At 57.7% G+C, this 16,551-nt stretch overlaps 1 protein-coding gene across 1 annotated transcript; it reads left to right on the top strand.

Annotated features, from left to right (window-relative positions):
- Positions 1-1,659: 1,659 nt before the first annotated feature.
- Positions 1,660-15,728, top strand: RBM38 (RNA binding motif protein 38). Its single transcript, XM_081149055.1, has 4 exons — positions 1,660-2,085; positions 2,826-2,949; positions 3,409-3,463; positions 14,128-15,728. The coding sequence occupies exons 1-4, from the start codon at positions 1,849-1,851 to the stop codon at positions 14,429-14,431; spliced, it is 720 nt and encodes a 239-aa protein (XP_081005181.1). The 5' UTR covers positions 1,660-1,848; the 3' UTR covers positions 14,432-15,728.
- The last annotated feature ends 823 nt before the right edge of the window (positions 15,729-16,551 follow it).

Below are 16,551 nucleotides of genomic sequence, written 5' to 3'. Positions count from 1 at the left end.
GGCTTAGGTGCTGTTGCCTTCCCAAGGAGAAGGTTGTCAATGATCATTTGTTTTTGCTGAATTCCTCTGTTGGTCATGAACTTCCTGGTCCAGTAGTTACTGTGTCGTTCACGATCTTGGCCGATCTTTGAGCGGTCAGGGAGGAAAAGAGCTAGGTCACACTTTAATCAAAGTTTTCAAAGGTTCCTTTTCTGGTTGAGAGCTCTCCTCACTGCATCATGCATTCACTCAACAAACGTTTCCCACGAGCCCTCTGCCTGCCAGGTGACAGGGCAAATGCCTGGAGGCAGGGTTGTGCGTCTGGCAAGTTGGAGAGACAGTGAGTGACAAGAGAAGGGGGAAATTAGTTGAGACAGAAACGTGTGTTCCCAGTAGGCTCTTTGAAGACTTGGGGTTTAATACCCAGCATGAGGGGGCTAGGGTGAGGGTGCTTGGGGAAGGAGGGGTCAGGCTTCAGTGGCTGCAGGGTGGATCTTAGGGTCAGGGAGTCCAGGGCCTTGGGACAGGTTTGTCTGGAACTGGGGTCAAACACAGCCTGCATGACTAGCGAACACTTGACCTGCATCCCTGTCCTCCCCCGCCCACCTGGTGCCACCGGCATCCCCACAGACCCCAGCCTGTGTCCCACTATCCAGAGAGGTGCCAGGAGTGACCCTACTTTAGAGTTACAGTTCCCAACTGTACAGGGCATCAAGGGTGTCATGGTGGTGGTGTCTGGACATGCAGAGGGTTTGAGGCCCCCAGAGCTGGTCTGGTACAGTGGTGTAACCCACTGGTGAGGGACATTAGTGCCAGGGCCAGCTTTGAGGGCAGTGACCTGTGCAGTCACATGGCTGGACGCTCAGAAAGGCCCCACATTTGGTTCCGTGCTCTCGCATCGGACGTGAAATTCCTGATAACTTTGAACTCTGAAAATTCTGTAGCCAGTCCAGCCAAGTGTGACATTCAGAGGGCTGGAAATGGGCCTGTTTCCGTGGCTGGGGACAGGAACAAAGGAAAGGTGGACGGCCCTCTGCTTGCTTTCCTCCAAGGGCAGTCCACACAGAGGGAGGAATCTCTGACAGCAGCAGTGGTTGTAGAGGGCTTCTGAAGAGGCCAGAATTACCTCCCCTGTTCCATCACCTTCTCTGGGGGGCTCCGGGACCACTCGGGCCCCTCCTGGATGGCAGCACCCTGACTTATTTCTTTCCGGATTATACATTATGTATTTACTTGTTGAACTGTTTGTTTATTCATAGTGTGTTCTGTGCATCCCTGCAGCCCCCACGCCCTGATTAATATTCATCGAACGAGTTATATCTATAAATAAAACAAAAATCATTTCTCCTTTAATATATGTCGCCGTACCCTAGTAGCAATGGGATAAATATTCACTCAATAAACACGATCTAATAATCGCTTACATCTGATTTATTAGATTCTGTGCCCCACAAGGACAGCGGCCTGGAGCTCCGCCGGGACGTTAGGGGTACCGCGGGAAACGTCAGGATGCTCAGCCTCCCGCCTCGGACCCCACGCCCACGCCTCCCCCTCCCCCAGCACGCCGGGCGCGGCGGGGCGGGGCCCGGACTACACTTCCCGGCGGCCCCCGCGCGCCAAGGGCGGGGCGGGGGCGGGCCCGAGGCTGTCTGGGGGCGGAGCCGGCTACAAAGCCCGGGGGCGGGCGCCGGGGCGCAGAGTGCCCGCAGCGCCGGCAGGAGCGCAGCGCAGCTTAGCGCGGTGTTCAGCGCGGGAGCGGCCCGCGAGCGGACGGGCCTGGAGGCGCCGCTGCTGCCCAGCTCGCTCCCCGCCGCCGCCCATGAGCGTGTCCCCACGCGGCCGGGGTCCGTAGGCCGCGGGGCGCCCCCCATGCTGCTGCAGCCCGCGCCGTGCGCCCCGAGCGCGGACTTCCCGCGGCCCCCGGCCGCCCCCGGCGCCATGCACGGCTCGCAGAAGGACACCACGTTCACCAAGATCTTCGTGGGCGGCCTGCCCTACCACACCACCGACGCCTCGCTCAGGAAGTACTTCGAGGGCTTCGGGGACATCGAGGAGGCCGTGGTCATCACCGACCGCCAGACGGGCAAGTCCCGCGGCTACGGCTTCGTAAGTGGCCCCGCGGCCGGGCGCGCACCCCAGCCTGCACTTATCTTGGCCCTGGGCGCTGAGTCAACCGGCGGGCGCACGCCCCGCCGGCGGGCGGCCTCCCGGGGCGCCTTTGGCCGGCGCCGGCACCTGCTGCCGGGTCTTGGGCTCCGGGGCGGTGGCTCACGCTCCAGCCGGTTCCGCCCCCTCTGTGGGGCAGAACCTCGGCCTGGTCTGCCTGCCCCCACCCGCGTTTAAAAGGGAGATCCGCTGTGTTCAGCTAGAACTTGTAAGTTCGTGGAGAGGTTTGGGGGTCCGATGACTATTCTCAGGACTTTTTGGAGCAACTAGCTAGCGAGGAGCGGAGCCTTCAACCCAGGCGCTTTGGGGCCCTTTAGCGCCCCTCCCCCCACATTTTTCCAACAGTCCGTTTTGCTGCCACAAATAAATATCAACTTAAGCAAAACGGCTTGAAAACAGCCTCTTTCGTTGTAATTACAGTGTCCCGAAACCCCTCGCTTGAGGAAATTCACAGGCCCCTGCCTCTCTAAGGGGGTGCCCCCTCTCACCTGGAAATTGTTTCTATGCTTGAAGGCAAAGCTTCCCTGCACTTGAACTTGGAGGGAGGAGCTGGAATCCAGGGGGCAGCTTTGTGGTAGGGCCCCAGACTGGGGTCAGAGGGGGTGGGGAGTAGAGCACCTGGGGCCAGGGCACAGCCCTGCACCCTACAAGGGAAGCCTCTGACGCGTCTGCTCCTGCAGGTGACTATGGCCGACCGGGCAGCAGCTGAGAGGGCTTGCAAAGACCCTAACCCCAACATCGATGGCCGCAAGGCCAACGTGAACCTGGCCTATCTGGGCGCGAAGCCGAGGAGCCTCCATTCCGGTGAGAGGCTGTTTCCCTTCCCTGGCTCTTCTTGTCTGCTATATTCAGCATTGGTATCTGTCTAGTGGAACTCCCCCCCACCCCCACCCCCACCCCAGGAGTGGCAATTGGCTGTCATGTGCTTGCAGAGCCATCACAGGGCAGTCATCCCCTAGCTTGGGAGCTGGACCCCTTCCTCTAGCTGGTCTAGCTGCGTGTGCCGGTGGGACAGGCTGAGGAGAGTGCGTCACCTAGTTGTCAGCTGTCCTCACGGGAGGGAGGAAGTTGGCCTCCCAGACACAAAAGCCTAGAGGCTACTGCCCCCAAGGTCCCTTGCCTGCTCTGCTGGGAGTTTTGGGGTTTACATGAGGGTGGCCTGGGAGGGGGGAGGAAGCAGATTATCCCTTTTGGTTAGACTTGTGTGTCTGGGTAGCTTTACTTCCCCAGTGAGGCCCGGCCCCTAACTGTCTCTCCTTGTAGGCTTTGCCATCGGTGTACAGCAGCTGCACCCCACCTTGATCCAGCGGACATATGGGTGAGTGGAGTGGCTGGCCGGGGATGGGTGTGGGGGGGCTTCCTGGGTCTCCCAGTGTGGGTGCACATTTCACCCCAGGACCGCCATCCCCACTGCCTTGGTTGTGCCATTAGTAGCCACTTTTCTGTGTCCGGAGAACCATCAGTCACCTCCAACTTTTCAGAAACATGATTCTGTTTTTAAGGGTGGGAGGGGATGGGGACAAGCTGGGAGAACTGAGGGAAGGCAGATTGGGTTTCTCCACTCCTTGCAGAGGCCACACCCCAGAGAGATGGGGAGCATGGGCTCTGGGTTCAAATTTTGGCTTCCCCCTTGCTAGCTGTGTGACCTCCAGCAGCTGTCACAAGCATCTCTGCCTCTGTTTCCTCACCTGCAAAGTGGGGACAGTAACAGCCTTAGGACGATTTCTGTAGGTCTAGTAGGCCTTAGGACGGGTGTGGCTCGGATAGGTGAGTACTCTGAAAGTGTTGCCAACATTCTTAGGAACTGGTGAGCTGGGTTCTTCTCAGGGAGCCCCTCTGACCTGCTCCAGTGCCCAACAGATGGTGGCAGCAGGTCACTGCCAGCCGGGGTCTGACGTTTGTGAAAGCTGGAGCAGGTGAACCAGGATCGGGGCCAGATGTCTCTGGCCTGAGTGGGCTGGCCTATGGGCCTTTTGTCTGATGTGCTTTGGCGCAGCGTGTCCCACCCTCCTCCATCCAAAAAAGGCCCCCCTCCCCTTGCCTTTTTTTAAAAAGAACATCTAATAAGGCCTGGCAGCTGCTTGGGGAAGGACATGCACACTTCAGGGGCACAAAGGAGCCTGCCATGCGGTCTGACTTCCCAGCCCTGTGATTGATGTAGGCTGTGCGCCCCAGTGCAGGGAGCTTGCTGTTGGGGGTTGGGAGGTTGTTTCTTGTGGGGGGTGAGGAGGACAGTTATAAAACAGGCAGCCGTTTTTAGAACATTAGCACTTCTTAAGCTATTAAAGACCAGTCCTGGGCTCTGGATTCAAGGTGTGTATATGTGTGTGGGTGGGTATACTCACGTGCCCCTGCCCTGGAGAAAGGCACAGTTTAAGAAGCATCCAGGCTCACTGGGGCAGTGTGGACCAAGGACCAGAGCAGGGATAAGGCTCCAGTGGACTGGGCAGGTCAGCCACATGCCCACGATCGGGGGTGCCTGCACAGTGGCTTCGGTGTGGATTGCTCGTGTGTGAGCTCAGCTCCAGTCAGCCCTCCTGGAGGGGAGCCTGGAGCGTGGCTGGGAGCAGGTGGTTCTGGGTTTCCTTCTTGCTGGGGTTCTGCTTCATAAATGTCTGCAGCTGTCTTGGAAGAGGCTCGGGGACACTCCAGTCTTCCTGCCATCACCCCAGGCTCTTCCTCTTTGAGGTTCAGGCCACACGAGGAGGGCGTTCCTTATTTTCATAGCCCTGGCTGTGTGCCTGAGGTCCACACCTGGTGCCCCAGGGGCAGGGCCAGCTGCACAAGGATCAGGGCGTGAGCCCCGAGCACATGCAGCTCATTCCTGCTTAAAATGCAACAATACTTTCTCCACCGGAGTCTGTGCTCTGTTCTAATCCATTGCAGCTGCTTCTGGGACTCTAGTAACTGTCAGCGCTTGGCCTCTGGAGCCTGCAGACCTGGGTTCAAATCCTGATTCCGTTACTTACCTGCTGGGTTCATCTTGTCAAGTGGCTTCCTCTTCTTGAGCCTCCAGTTTCCTCATCTGACACAGTGCTGGCGCGTGGGGCTGGGTACCCCTGCTCCTGCCACATCTCTCCTGTCCTCACAACTGCCCCCTGAGGTTGGGATTGATATATTCTCACTTCTAGAGGGGGAAACTGAGGCAAAGAGAAGTTAAAGAAAGGTTAACAACCTGTCCAAGGCAGCTGGAGTGACAGGATTTGAACCCAGGCGGGCTGGCTCCAGAACCCACGCTCTCAACTGCTGCTTTCTGGGAGGGTGTGGAGAGGGATGCCCCAGCCTCACCCCTCGGGGTCTCTAGGGCGTTGCCTCTGTGAAGGTAGTTGGAGGTTGGTCACAGGTTTTACTGCTGTGCATTCCCCACCTCAGGCGACCATGTTTTGTAACTAAATCTCCTGGCTGGCGATTTAATACCCATGATGGGGAAGAGGCCTCCAGCTATTTGTTGGTTGCCAAGGGGTGGAGACCCAAACAGGGACAAGGGATTAGAGGGACTGTCCGCAGCCTGTGGACTGAAGCGTCTCAGAGTCTGGCTGCCTCCCTCCCACCAGGCCTTGCTGAGGTCCAGGTTTTGGTGAGGCCCTTGGGTGCACTGCCCGGGAGAGGCGGCGGCCGGGCTGCCTGGGTCAGCTGTCCTCCCAGCACCAGCCTGCCCACCAGAGAGTTGGGCCGTCAGCGTCCCTTTTGTCTTTGCAAACAATCGGGCTTAGGAGTGCAGTCCAGCCTGACTCAGCGGTCAGTTTTGTCAGCTCCAGGCTGGCAACGAGGCCAGGCCTGTTGTTGGCTGAGGGCACTGTGGGAGCCGGAGCTGGGCAGGTCAGTTGGTAAACTGGTTAACTCCTCTCCTGCCTGGCTGGTCTTTCCTGGACTTTCTGGTCCCCATCATAGGCCAGACAGCTCGAAGGTCCTATAGCCCCACTTTTGGGCAGGGCCTCTGCAGATTCCTTGCCTGGCTGGGTCATAAATGTCAGTGTGGAAAGATTCGTCAAAGAATTTTGCACTCAATGCTTTTTGCTTGGATTCCCTTCCACCTAGTATTCCTTAAGTTGGTGGGATCTTTCAGATCCTGACTTTTGGCCGACCGTGCATTCCCATCATGTAACCACATATGGGGCTGAGGCCTGGGGTTCGGAGAAGACTTCCTTGGCAGATGACAAGTGGCTTAATCAAGGGATGAGAGCGTCCCTTTGCTGGCTGGTGGGACAGTTAGCAGGCTGCCCGCAGGAGTGAAGGTCAGAGCAGTTTGGAGAGAGCACGTGTCCAGGCAGAGCGTTGAATCTGGCCTGGAGGGGGCCTCCTGGTGTCAGTGGGTGTTTTTTCACGCCTGGGACCAAGGCCTGCCAGAATCTGAGGCTGGGCCTCGGCCTGGCTGCACTTGGAGCCCCCTCCTCGGGTTATTTTTGAAGGGCCAGTTGCTTCTCTCTGCACTGCCTACCCACCCATTTTTAAGAGGGACATCCTGTGGGCTCCACACCTGTTTACCGTGAGCCCTCCTTTGTGCCAGGTGTGGGGCCAGGCCCTGGGGGCCCAAATAACAAGACTGAGTTCTGGGGCTGCTGGATGTCAGGTGCACTGGGTATTGGAGAAAGGACCCTGGACCAGGCCCAGCCCCTTCTCTCTGGGCTCCTCTCCCCATCCCGGGGGTGGGGATGCCTCCCAGGGCTGACCCGAGGGCTGATTGAGCACCTGTGTGCAGCACTGGTCAGTCGGCGCCAGGCCCATTGAAAGATCTGGGATTTGTCAGTGGCGAGTCACACAGCAGCGGCCTGTGCAGGCACCAGTGAGGAGAAACTTGCCTGGGCTCTCGCAGCAGGGGTGTGGGGGCCTGAGTTGGGGGCTCCAATGCTGTGATTCTTTCAGTGAGGCCTATCACCCCCCTCTGGCCAGCGCTTGGACAAACCCAGACCTCCTTGGACTAACAGTGCATGGGATCTTCTCCCAGCATTGCACAGACCACTTGGCTGTAGTGTCAGCGACCCTAGCATCTCTGTGTGAAGGTCCCTGCTGCCCACATTGAGACCTGCTGCCCTCGCTGGCACCAGGCCATGAATGTGAGTGTCTTGGGGTCTGAGTGGAGTACCTAGGTCACCTGGACAGAAGAGGGGCCGGGATGAGAGGGAAGAGGCGGAGCGCACGGGCCTGGGCAGCACATACAGGGCTGTTCCTGGAATCGTTCACCATGGAGAGTTTATTGAGTGTCTGCTGTATGCCAGGCCCTGTACCTGGGATACTCTGAAGAAGAAAGACACAGCCTCTGTCACAGGTGCTCACTGTCCAGCAGGGTAGCCAGACTGTTACAAAGCCATCAGGGCCTGAGGCCCTGAGAAGGGGGGGTGTAACTGTGCAGGGAGTCCCTCGTGGGCATGGAAGAGCCCTGCATTGTGATCGTCTCAGGGATGGACGATCTGCATGTGTGACAGGTGTCAGGCTTACACACCAGGACACATCAAAAACTAGTGAAATCCAACCAAGCCTGGAGCCTGGTTAATAGTCGTGTGTGTCTTGGTTCCTGGTTTTGGTAATGCACTGGGTTATGAGACGTCATCATTGGGGGATCTCTCTGTACTGTTTCTGCCACTTCTTGGGAGTCTCTTAAATAAAGCTGGGGGAGGGGAGGTGCAGTGCCTTGAATGTGAGTGTCTCGGGGTCTGAGTGGAGTGCCTGGGTCACCTGGACAGAAGAGGGGCCAGGATGAGAAGGGAAGAGGTGGAGCCTTGAGGGGGGTCAGTGCCTTGAAGGGGGGTCAGTGCCTTGGGGGCATGGCAGGAAGTGAGGTCAGAACCAGAAGCTGTGGGTGCTGGGAGGAAGCCTGTGCCCTCTCCCCCCTATGGGGCATCGCATGGCTTGTTTTTACTTTCAGGGTGTCTGGGGTGACTGGTACTTCCTGTTTGTCACTCACTGGAGCAAGGCGGGGGTGGCGGGTGGCCCGTGCACACCTGCTGTTTGTCCCTGTCTGCCGTCACAGAAACCAGCCTCCGGTTGCTTCTTGGGCTCCTCTCCAAGGCTGAGCTCCTCTCCTGGCCCTGCTGGCCTCGGCAGGAGGGGCCCTTCTCTGCTGGAGAGCCTCGCCCTGAAGCCTCAGACCTGGGGGAGGCCAGACCACAGACAGAGGCTGATGCAGGTGTCTAAATCCCCCCACAGGGGTGTCCCCAAGTAGGGGGGCAAGGGAGGGGGAGTGAGCCCACAGGTGGGCCGGCCCCTTCAGGCCACAGCTAGGTGAGGAGTCTGGAGCCCCTTCTTTCTACTTGTCTGTTCTACCCCTTGTTCTCGTGACTTTTCTCGTTGAGCCTCAGTTTCCCCATATACCAAGTGGACATGACAAGTGCTCTGCAGTGTGCTGGGGGGCATCCGATCCTTCTCCCAACCCCTCCCACATGGTGCATGAAGGAAGCTGTGCACTCATTCAGTCAGTTCATTCAACAGATACGTGCTCACTTTGTGCCAGGCTGGGGATGCCGTGACGGTGAGAGGAGACCCGGTCCCCACTTATAATTATGGCATTCTGCAGCAGAGTGGTCACAGGGAGGGAGACAGATGCAAAAGGGAATAATCATGTCTCTGGTGGCAACAGGTGTTAATGGGGAGAAAGTGACAGGGCAGGAGAGGAAGTGGGAGGTTGGGGTGCAGGGCCCAGCATGTGGCCTCAGCTCACTAGAGCCCTGGGGCCCAGGGGAGGGTTTGGATTTTACTTGAGTGACTCAAGCCAAGGTGGGCAATGAGCAGATGAGGGCCAGGCCACTTGGAGTCACTTGCATCTTTATGGTACTCCTCTGGCTGCTGGGTGGGTTGCGCTGCCAGCCAGAGTAGAGGCCCCGCTAGGGAACCAAGTGATAATCCAGGCTCCAGGCCATGGTGGCTGCTCTCCCACCAGCACTGGGGTGAGAAGAGTGTGATTCTGAATATATTTTAAGGGATGTGTCAGAGAAAGAGGAATCCAAGAAGATTCCAGAGCTTTGGGCCTGGGCAGATGGAAGGTTGGGTTGGTCTTGGCAGTGAGGGGAGGCTGGTGTGGGGTGCACTTCGGGGGAAGAGCAGGTTTCAGCGGAGACAACTGTTCCGGGGCCTGGCAAGGTCCCAGGGAGGGCATCCCACCTGCTCAGCGTCCCGCCACCCCATACACTTGCTTGTTGTCTGATGCCCCAGAGAGCCTGGGGGTTCCCAGATGCCTGCACAGGCCCCACCACCAGCCCACAAAGCCTGAGCTCACGCCTCCAGTGGATATGTGTCTTTAGTGTGGTGGCTAAAAACCTCCAGAGAGCAGAAAAAAGTGAAACTGGCCCATTTGCCTTTTTTATTTTTACTTTTGGGGGTAGCTTTGCATTCAGAAATGGGTCCTCCAGTCTGCAGCCAAATCCTTCTCACTAAGAGTTTTGCTTTGAGTGTGCGGAGTTTGCAGTCTATTTCCTGGGCACTGGCTGCCCCTGGCTGTTGTCTGCACCCCTCCCCTCACCTGCCTGGGAGCTGGGACCCCTGCCTGTTGCATGTGCAGGCCTGGGGAAGGGGCATGGGGGCTGCCCTCAGGCAGGGCTGACTGCAGTTTGGCTGGGTTTTCTTTCTCACTGAGGAGCTCAGTAGGCTGGAGGGGGGGGGTGCACTCTTGTGTGCCCATGCGCAGCCCTGGGTCCCCCACCTGGCCTTCTCGGCCCCCTGTGTGGGCATCTGTGGGCATGAAAGTGATGAGAAGTGCTTGTATTTGCCCTTTGCTTTATAGTCTGCGGCAGGGTCTCACCTCGGTGTGGTGCTGGGAATTCTCTGTGGCGAGCCGGCCTGAGAATTGCAGATGTTGGCAGCATCCCTTGCCTCCATCCACTGGATGTTAGTGGCATGCCATTGTGACAACCAGAAATGTCCCAGATGTGGCCCCGTCTCTTGGAGGGCAAGTCACCCTGACTGAGAACTGCTGTCCTAGTGGAGGGTCTCGGTTCTCACAGTGAGCCCTGAGGTCATCTTTCACCAGACCAGTTCCACACAGGAAAAGCTCTGTGACTGTCTGAGCGCACAGCTGAGGGGCACTAGTGGGCCCAGCCCTGCCTGGTGGGCTCTGCCGCTTCCTCTCCCTCCACTCAGCTAGTCTTGCTGTTTTGTGTCCTGGGCCTCTCCGTGCAGCAGGACCCACCATCCTCCCTTTCATTCTGGTGCATATGCCTGTCTGGGGTCCAGTCTCTGTGGACGCACTGAGCTCCTTGGTGGGACAAAACCACCAGGAATTCCCATGTCTTGGTCAGGCACTCATGGTGCCTGGGCCGTTCTCCCATCTGGGTGGGCCAAGGTTCCCAGGCCCCAGCCCACAGCCAGTCTATGTGGGCATAGGTACCGGGCGGCAGACAGACGGGAGCCAACTCTGCTTTGCGGTGCCCTGGCTGTGGGATTACACAAGTCACTCAGGCCTCTTTGAGCCTCAGTTTCCATTTCTCGGAAATAGGGTAACAATAGCACCTTTTTCATGGCTGTGAAAAGCTTTGTAAGTTATCTTGGGTTTTCACATACTGAGTGGTGGGAGGCAGAGCACCTGAGGGAAACAGGTAAATAGATGCACATAGTATCCCTAAGGGTCAGGAAACGGTCCCCTTCTTTCCCAACTTAAACATTGTTCACCTGCATTGTGTCTCAGTGCCCCCTGTAGGCAGTTCTGGTGGCCAGGGCAGAGCTCTGGTCCTGACAGCGTTGGGTGTTGAAACCTGGTCCATGCAATAGCAGTCTCAGCTGGCCAGACCTCGAGCCAGGTGTGGCCAGGAACCTGTCACCTGGAAAGCCCCAGGTACTGCTGTGTGGACAGTGTGAGGCCCTGGTCTAGGCAGCAGTTCCCGAATATGGGTGTGCGTTAGAAACTTTGGGGAGCTGTCAGCTGCAGGGTCCCCGCCTCACCCAACTTCATTCTGTGAGGATCTACATTTTTAGCAAATACATGGGGGGTGTCAGGTAGGGCCACCCCTGCCCTGGCTTCGAGAGGTTCTGGAAGCTGGGTGTGGACTCACATGGTTGGGGTACCACACTGATGATGCTAGGACGGTGGCATGGTAGGCACTGCCCCACGACACGCTTTATCCGTCCCTGTTTGCTCCTTCCCAGGAGGCCTCTGGATCACCAGAGCCCCTAGTTTGTCTGGAGGGGCGTGTGCCTGAGGGCTGTTGCACTAGGTGTCGGGGCAGAGCCCGCCCCTCCAACTGCTCACATGAGACAGGCCATGGAGTTCCAGCTCTGTGCAGTTGCTTCCTCCTCCAAGAAGCCTTCCCTGAACATCCCTGGGAGTCCCAGGACTGATTCATGGGTTGGTGTGTTTGTGTGACTTCTACCCTTCCCCGAATCCAAGCCCCAAGAAGTCAGGGATTGTACAGTCTGCTCAGTGCTGTGTCCTGGCCCAGAGCATATCCTCCTGTCTCCCAACTCCAGGGGCCAAGGTGGAATTCAAACCCAGGCCTGGCTTTGTTCAAGGCTCTTGTTCCCATGGAGGAGGCTGGAGGGGTGGACAGCAGAGGCTTCTAAATGGATCAGGGAAGCAGGTATTGTAGCCCTGAGCCAGGGCCTCTTGACAAAAACTGCGAAACATTCCCCATATGGGTGCAGGGAGGACCTGCCTTGTGCGGGTGTGGATGTATTGCTATGGCAACCACTGGGGTGCTGCTACCTAGGAGGGCCAGTGGTCAGAGGGAGCTGGGGCACGTTGGGCATGGAGCCAGGTGTGTCCCAGGCTCTCTTCCCCCAGATGTTTGCTGCTTGGTCCATGGGGCCTCCAGCGCCGTCATTCACCTCAGCTCTGCCCACACCAGGTCCAGCCAGCACTGTCCCCTACCAGTGGTTTGTTCCTGCTCAGGGTGCCCTTACATATGTGCTCTTATTGTGGCAAAGTCCACGTAACCTCAAGACTATCATTTGAAGGCATTAAGTGTCACCACTGTGTAATTCAGGACTTTTCCCTCACCCCTAGAGGAGCCCTGAGCACTCCCCCCCACCCCCCTGAAGCCCCAGAAGCATCACCCTCTGTCCCTCTCTGCATTTGCCTGTTGTGGACATTGCACATCGATAGAAGCACAGTGTTTGGCCATTTGTGGCTGATTTCACTCAGCATAATGTCCTCAGGGTTCACCCAGCATTTAGCATGTGTCAGGACTGCAGTCCTTCCTGTGGCTGAATAATACTCCATGGCCTGGATTCACCACAACCTGTGCATCCTCTATCCACTCACTCATCACTGGGCGACACTTTGGTGGTTTCTGTGTCCAGGCTGTTGTGATTTGTGCCCTTTATGGCGAATGGTGCACTTGAATCCATCCGCCTGCTGCTAAGCATGTTCAAACCCGCATGTAATCCGGAAGCCCGTGGGCCCCTGAAAACAGTAGCTTCATGCGAGTCAGCCTCACTGTCCTTAGCGTGTGTATAAATACACATTTGCTTTTTAAGCATCTACAGCATCACCATTTAGCACAGATATCTCAGTTTTGTGTAAACAGCATCTCTGTCCTGCTCAGTTCTCTCTCCTGACTGCGTGTGGGGGGCGGAGGCGTGGGCTGAGTAGGGGCCTAGTCTCCCTGCCTGGAGGCACACTGGACTGCCCTGTCCCCTGTGCATGACGCCTGGGTTTCTCTAGTTTTTCACCGATTCCATGGGTGCTGCTGTGATGTACTGAGTGCATGTTATTCTGGAGTGAGGGTTTCTCTCGGGTGCCAAGGGGGCCTGACCCGGGGCACGGAGCATACGCTCGCTCTCAGTGGCCCGCCTGCTGCGCAGTTGCTCTCCAGACAGCTGCCCATTTCCGCCCCTGCCAAGTGGATGAGAGCACCCCAGGGAACATTTCCCTTTTTCTTTCAAAGTAGCTTCTCTTTGGATCCTGAGCCCATCTGATAGGTGCGGAAGGAAGTTGGGGTCCCATGTCACCCCAGGTGGCCCCGTCATGGGTAGCTCCTGCTGGTGTGAGGAGGAAGAAGCGATGCCTGTGGCATGATGTCTGTGCCTAGGTCCCTCTGTGCCTAGTGGGCTGTGAGGCTCAGAGAGGCTCAGCCGCTTGCCCGGGGCAGCCCAGCAGCTGGTTGGCACAGTGGGCACGTGCTGATACTGCCTTTCTTGGTCTCAGTTTCCTGTCTGTGACATGCATGAGTCGACCCCTGTCCTGGAGGGCCAGCAGTGGAGTGGCGAGGCCTTAGTAACAGTTTCGCACATTAGCCTGCAGGGTAGGACCAGCAAGGCAGGTAAGAGCTTCCAGGAGCCTCAGCCCCTCTGGCCATGGCCATGGGACCTGGGGCCAGCTGCTGAGCTCCATGTTTCTGTTGTGCAACCAGGTACTGATGTGAAGGCCGACCTGAGGCTGGATCTTACAGTTACCGCGTGTCAGGTGTTTAGCAGCCCAGTGCCGTTGGCTGCTCCTTCTGAGGTGTCACCGTCAGCTTCCCCGCCACCAGCATCGTCATTGTTGCAGTTTCTGTCCTGTCGTTTATGTACTCTCCACTCAGTACTCACTGAGCTGGGGGCCGGGACCGGCCGTGAAAGGAAGGAACGTCGCTGGGGGAGCCGACACTTTGGGTGGGGAGACAGACGTGGTGAATCAGCCGACTGTAGGGTTTCCTTTGGTGGGTGGCAGATGTTGGGAAGATGAACAGGGAAGTATGGGGACAGGGCAGGCTTCGTGGGCGTGCGGCCTGTGCAGTCACGTGGGTCCCACTCTCGGAGCGCCCGTACTGGCTTTGATGCCTGCTGTCACCCTCTGGAGATTCTAAGTCATTTTCAGACATGGCCCCCCAGTCATGTTGGTGGTCCTGTGCAGGGCTGGAAGAGGTACCTGGGAGGGGTCCACTGAGGAAGGGACGTTGCGTTCAGACTTGGAGGAGGGGAACGTCGCAGGCGCAGCCGGGGCATAGGCTGCACAGCTTCCATGTTCAAGCCACAGCAAACCGGACTGGGCACGGGCACAGCAGCACCCGGCTCTCGGGGCCCCACCTGGAGCCAGTGTGCTGCCTTACCCTCAGCCCTCTCTGTTTGACCCCACAGGCTGACCCCCCACTACATCTACCCACAAGCCATCGTCCAGCCCAGCGTGGTGATCCCGGCTGCTCCCGTCCCGTCGCTGTCCTCACCCTTCATTGAGTACACGCCGGCCAGCCCCGCCTACACTCAGTATCCACCAGCCACCTACGACCAGTACCCATACGCTGCCTCGCCCGCCTCGGTCACCAGTTTCGTGGGCTACGGCTACCCGGCCTCCATGCCCCCGGGCCTCTCCACTGCGGCCCCTGCGGGCACCACCTTCGTGCAGTACCAGCCTCCGCAGCTGCAGCCCGACAGGATGCAATGAGGCCGCTGCCCCGATCGCCACCTATCACCCACACACCCAGCAGGCAAGCGGCTGACCAATCTCGGGGTGCACAAGGGCACCTGTGCCTCTGGGGACCCTGCAGAACCCCCCACCTCACCCCAGATGGCCTGGAAACCGCTTCCCTTTAAATTCAGGACCTGCCACGTCTGGAGGGAGGACTTTGAGAGAGAAGGGTGAGCGGAAGCTCTAGAAGATGCAACCCGACCTCCCAGCACACAGCCTGCCTTCTCCCTTCACCTCCTCCGCCACCCCCGAGCTCCAGGCCGAGGGCCCCAGCATCTTCCCCGCATCCGGCAAGGCCGCCCCTGCCCGCCGCAGAACCCGGCCGCCCGTCGGGCCTGCAGAAACTGTCCTGCCCAGAGATGCCTTACTCCAGGGAAACCTAAAGGAGCGACACGAATTGACTGCATTCTCGCTCCGTCTGCACAAGCTGTGAACGCGGGAGACCGTGTGCAGGAGCCCCGCCTCGTGGAATTCTCGTTTCTAGTGACGGCACGGGGGTGTCTTCTGCAAGACCCCAAGGCTCCAGTGCAGCAGGGCCACCAGCCACGGCCGCGTCCCTAGCCCTCCAAGCACTGCAGCCTTTTTTCTTACCGTCATTGTTTTGCTACTAAGATGATTCAGAATTTCAGTTTATTTTTTCAGTGGAGGCTCTTGCCCCCAGGAAACCAGACCTGTTTTTGACTTTGAGACTCTCACTTTTGTCTGTGGCTCTGCCGAAGGAGACAGGACAGTATTTCTGTTTGAAAAGTATCGCTGGAGCACCAGTAGCCCCTCGGAGAGTGGGTGTCTCTACACTGTGGGGGTGTCTCAGCGACACTAAGTTGTCTCAGAAGCCTGTTCCTACCTGCCCTGCCACCGCTGTAGGGGTGGGAGGGGCCCTAGGTGATCCTGGCTGAAGGGCTGGACCAGTGTCCTCACCCTCTCTCCTTGGTGTCCCCTGCTGCACACCAGCCTAACATGTCCTGCCTGCCTTGGGGCTGGGTGGAGAAGGGAGGCGAGAATCCCAACACAGTGACAGGGCTCCTGGAGGTGGCAGGAGATGAGGCGCAGCCTGGCTGAGGGGATGTGGGAGAGGGCGGAAGGTTGGGGGGCGCTGGGGGTATTCCTTCAGACCTACCTCAGGGAAGCGGGAGGCCTCGGGGCTGACTGATGCCGGCAAGCGCTTTGCCGCACGCCTGATACACAGTCAAGGCCCAGGAAATACAGGTAGCTAATGTTATAATAATATTTTTATTAGAATGTTCTGATTATAAAAATAAAACTTGTTTTCTTTAAAGAAAAAGTTGGTCTGTAATTCTCTTAATGTGGGCACCTTTGATGCCCCCCACACAGTGGTCATGGGCAAGTCAGGGCCACATGGTGTCACTCAAACCAGGGACCCGTCTGGCCGGGATTTTAATCCAAGCTGTACTTTGAGCACCTCCCTCGCCAGCCTGCAGGCATCCAGAGTGATGGGATAGACTCAGCCCCCATTACCACCCACTGAGGCAGGGAAGGAACCGACATCCCACCCTCACTCAGCAGTCTGCCCAAAATCCCAGGGGAGAACCCACTGGCTCAGTGTAGGTGATGTGCTTAGAGCAGGGCCCTGGGGGCAGTGGCTGGGGGTGGGGACCAGTATTAAGATTGATGGCTCCAGCAGAACCCCATGGAATAGAGGGGCAGCTCCCTAAGAGAAAAGAGGGTACTGAGTAAGAGCTGCTGAGAGGAAGCAGGTGGCCGTACTGGCAGCCAGGAGGGGTGCAAGGCCAAAGTTACGAAGACAGGTCTTGGTCTGGGCCTCAGGGGCCCCAACCTGGGGATAGACCCAGCCAGCATCTCCCAGAACTCAGATGGAGCTACCACTCAGCACTGGGGAAATCATCGGGGCCTCACAGAGAAGCTGTTACGGCTGGAGAGGATAGTCACTCATTGTTTAGTTGCTCATTCATTCATTCTAAGATGTGTGTGCTGGGTTACATGCAGAGCACTGGAGATAGTCAAACAGTCTAGTTGGGGAGACACAACAGACATGCAAACAGTAACTTCAAATACTGATCACACTGAAGGAAATATCACAGGGTGATGGAGAATGGTGGGATTTTAGGCAGAACAGT

This window comes from Miniopterus schreibersii, assembly GCF_964146895.1.
Source record: "Miniopterus schreibersii genome assembly, chromosome: 10".
Classification (NCBI taxonomy): Eukaryota; Metazoa; Chordata; class Mammalia; order Chiroptera; family Miniopteridae; genus Miniopterus; species Miniopterus schreibersii.
This window is presented reverse-complemented; position numbering and strand designations above follow the sequence as displayed.

Excerpts from the sequence above, each read along its gene's own strand:
- RBM38 (XM_081149055.1), top strand. The coding sequence starts at position 1,849 with ATGCTGCTGCAGCCCGCGCCGTGCGCCCCGAGCGCGGACTTCCCGCGG. Across the intron at positions 2,086-2,825 it reads AGTCCCGCGGCTACGGCTTC|GTGACTATGGCCGACCGGGC; the intron begins GTAAGTGGCCCC and ends CTGCTCCTGCAG. Across the intron at positions 3,464-14,127 it reads TTGATCCAGCGGACATATGG|GCTGACCCCCCACTACATCT; the intron begins GTGAGTGGAGTG and ends TTGACCCCACAG.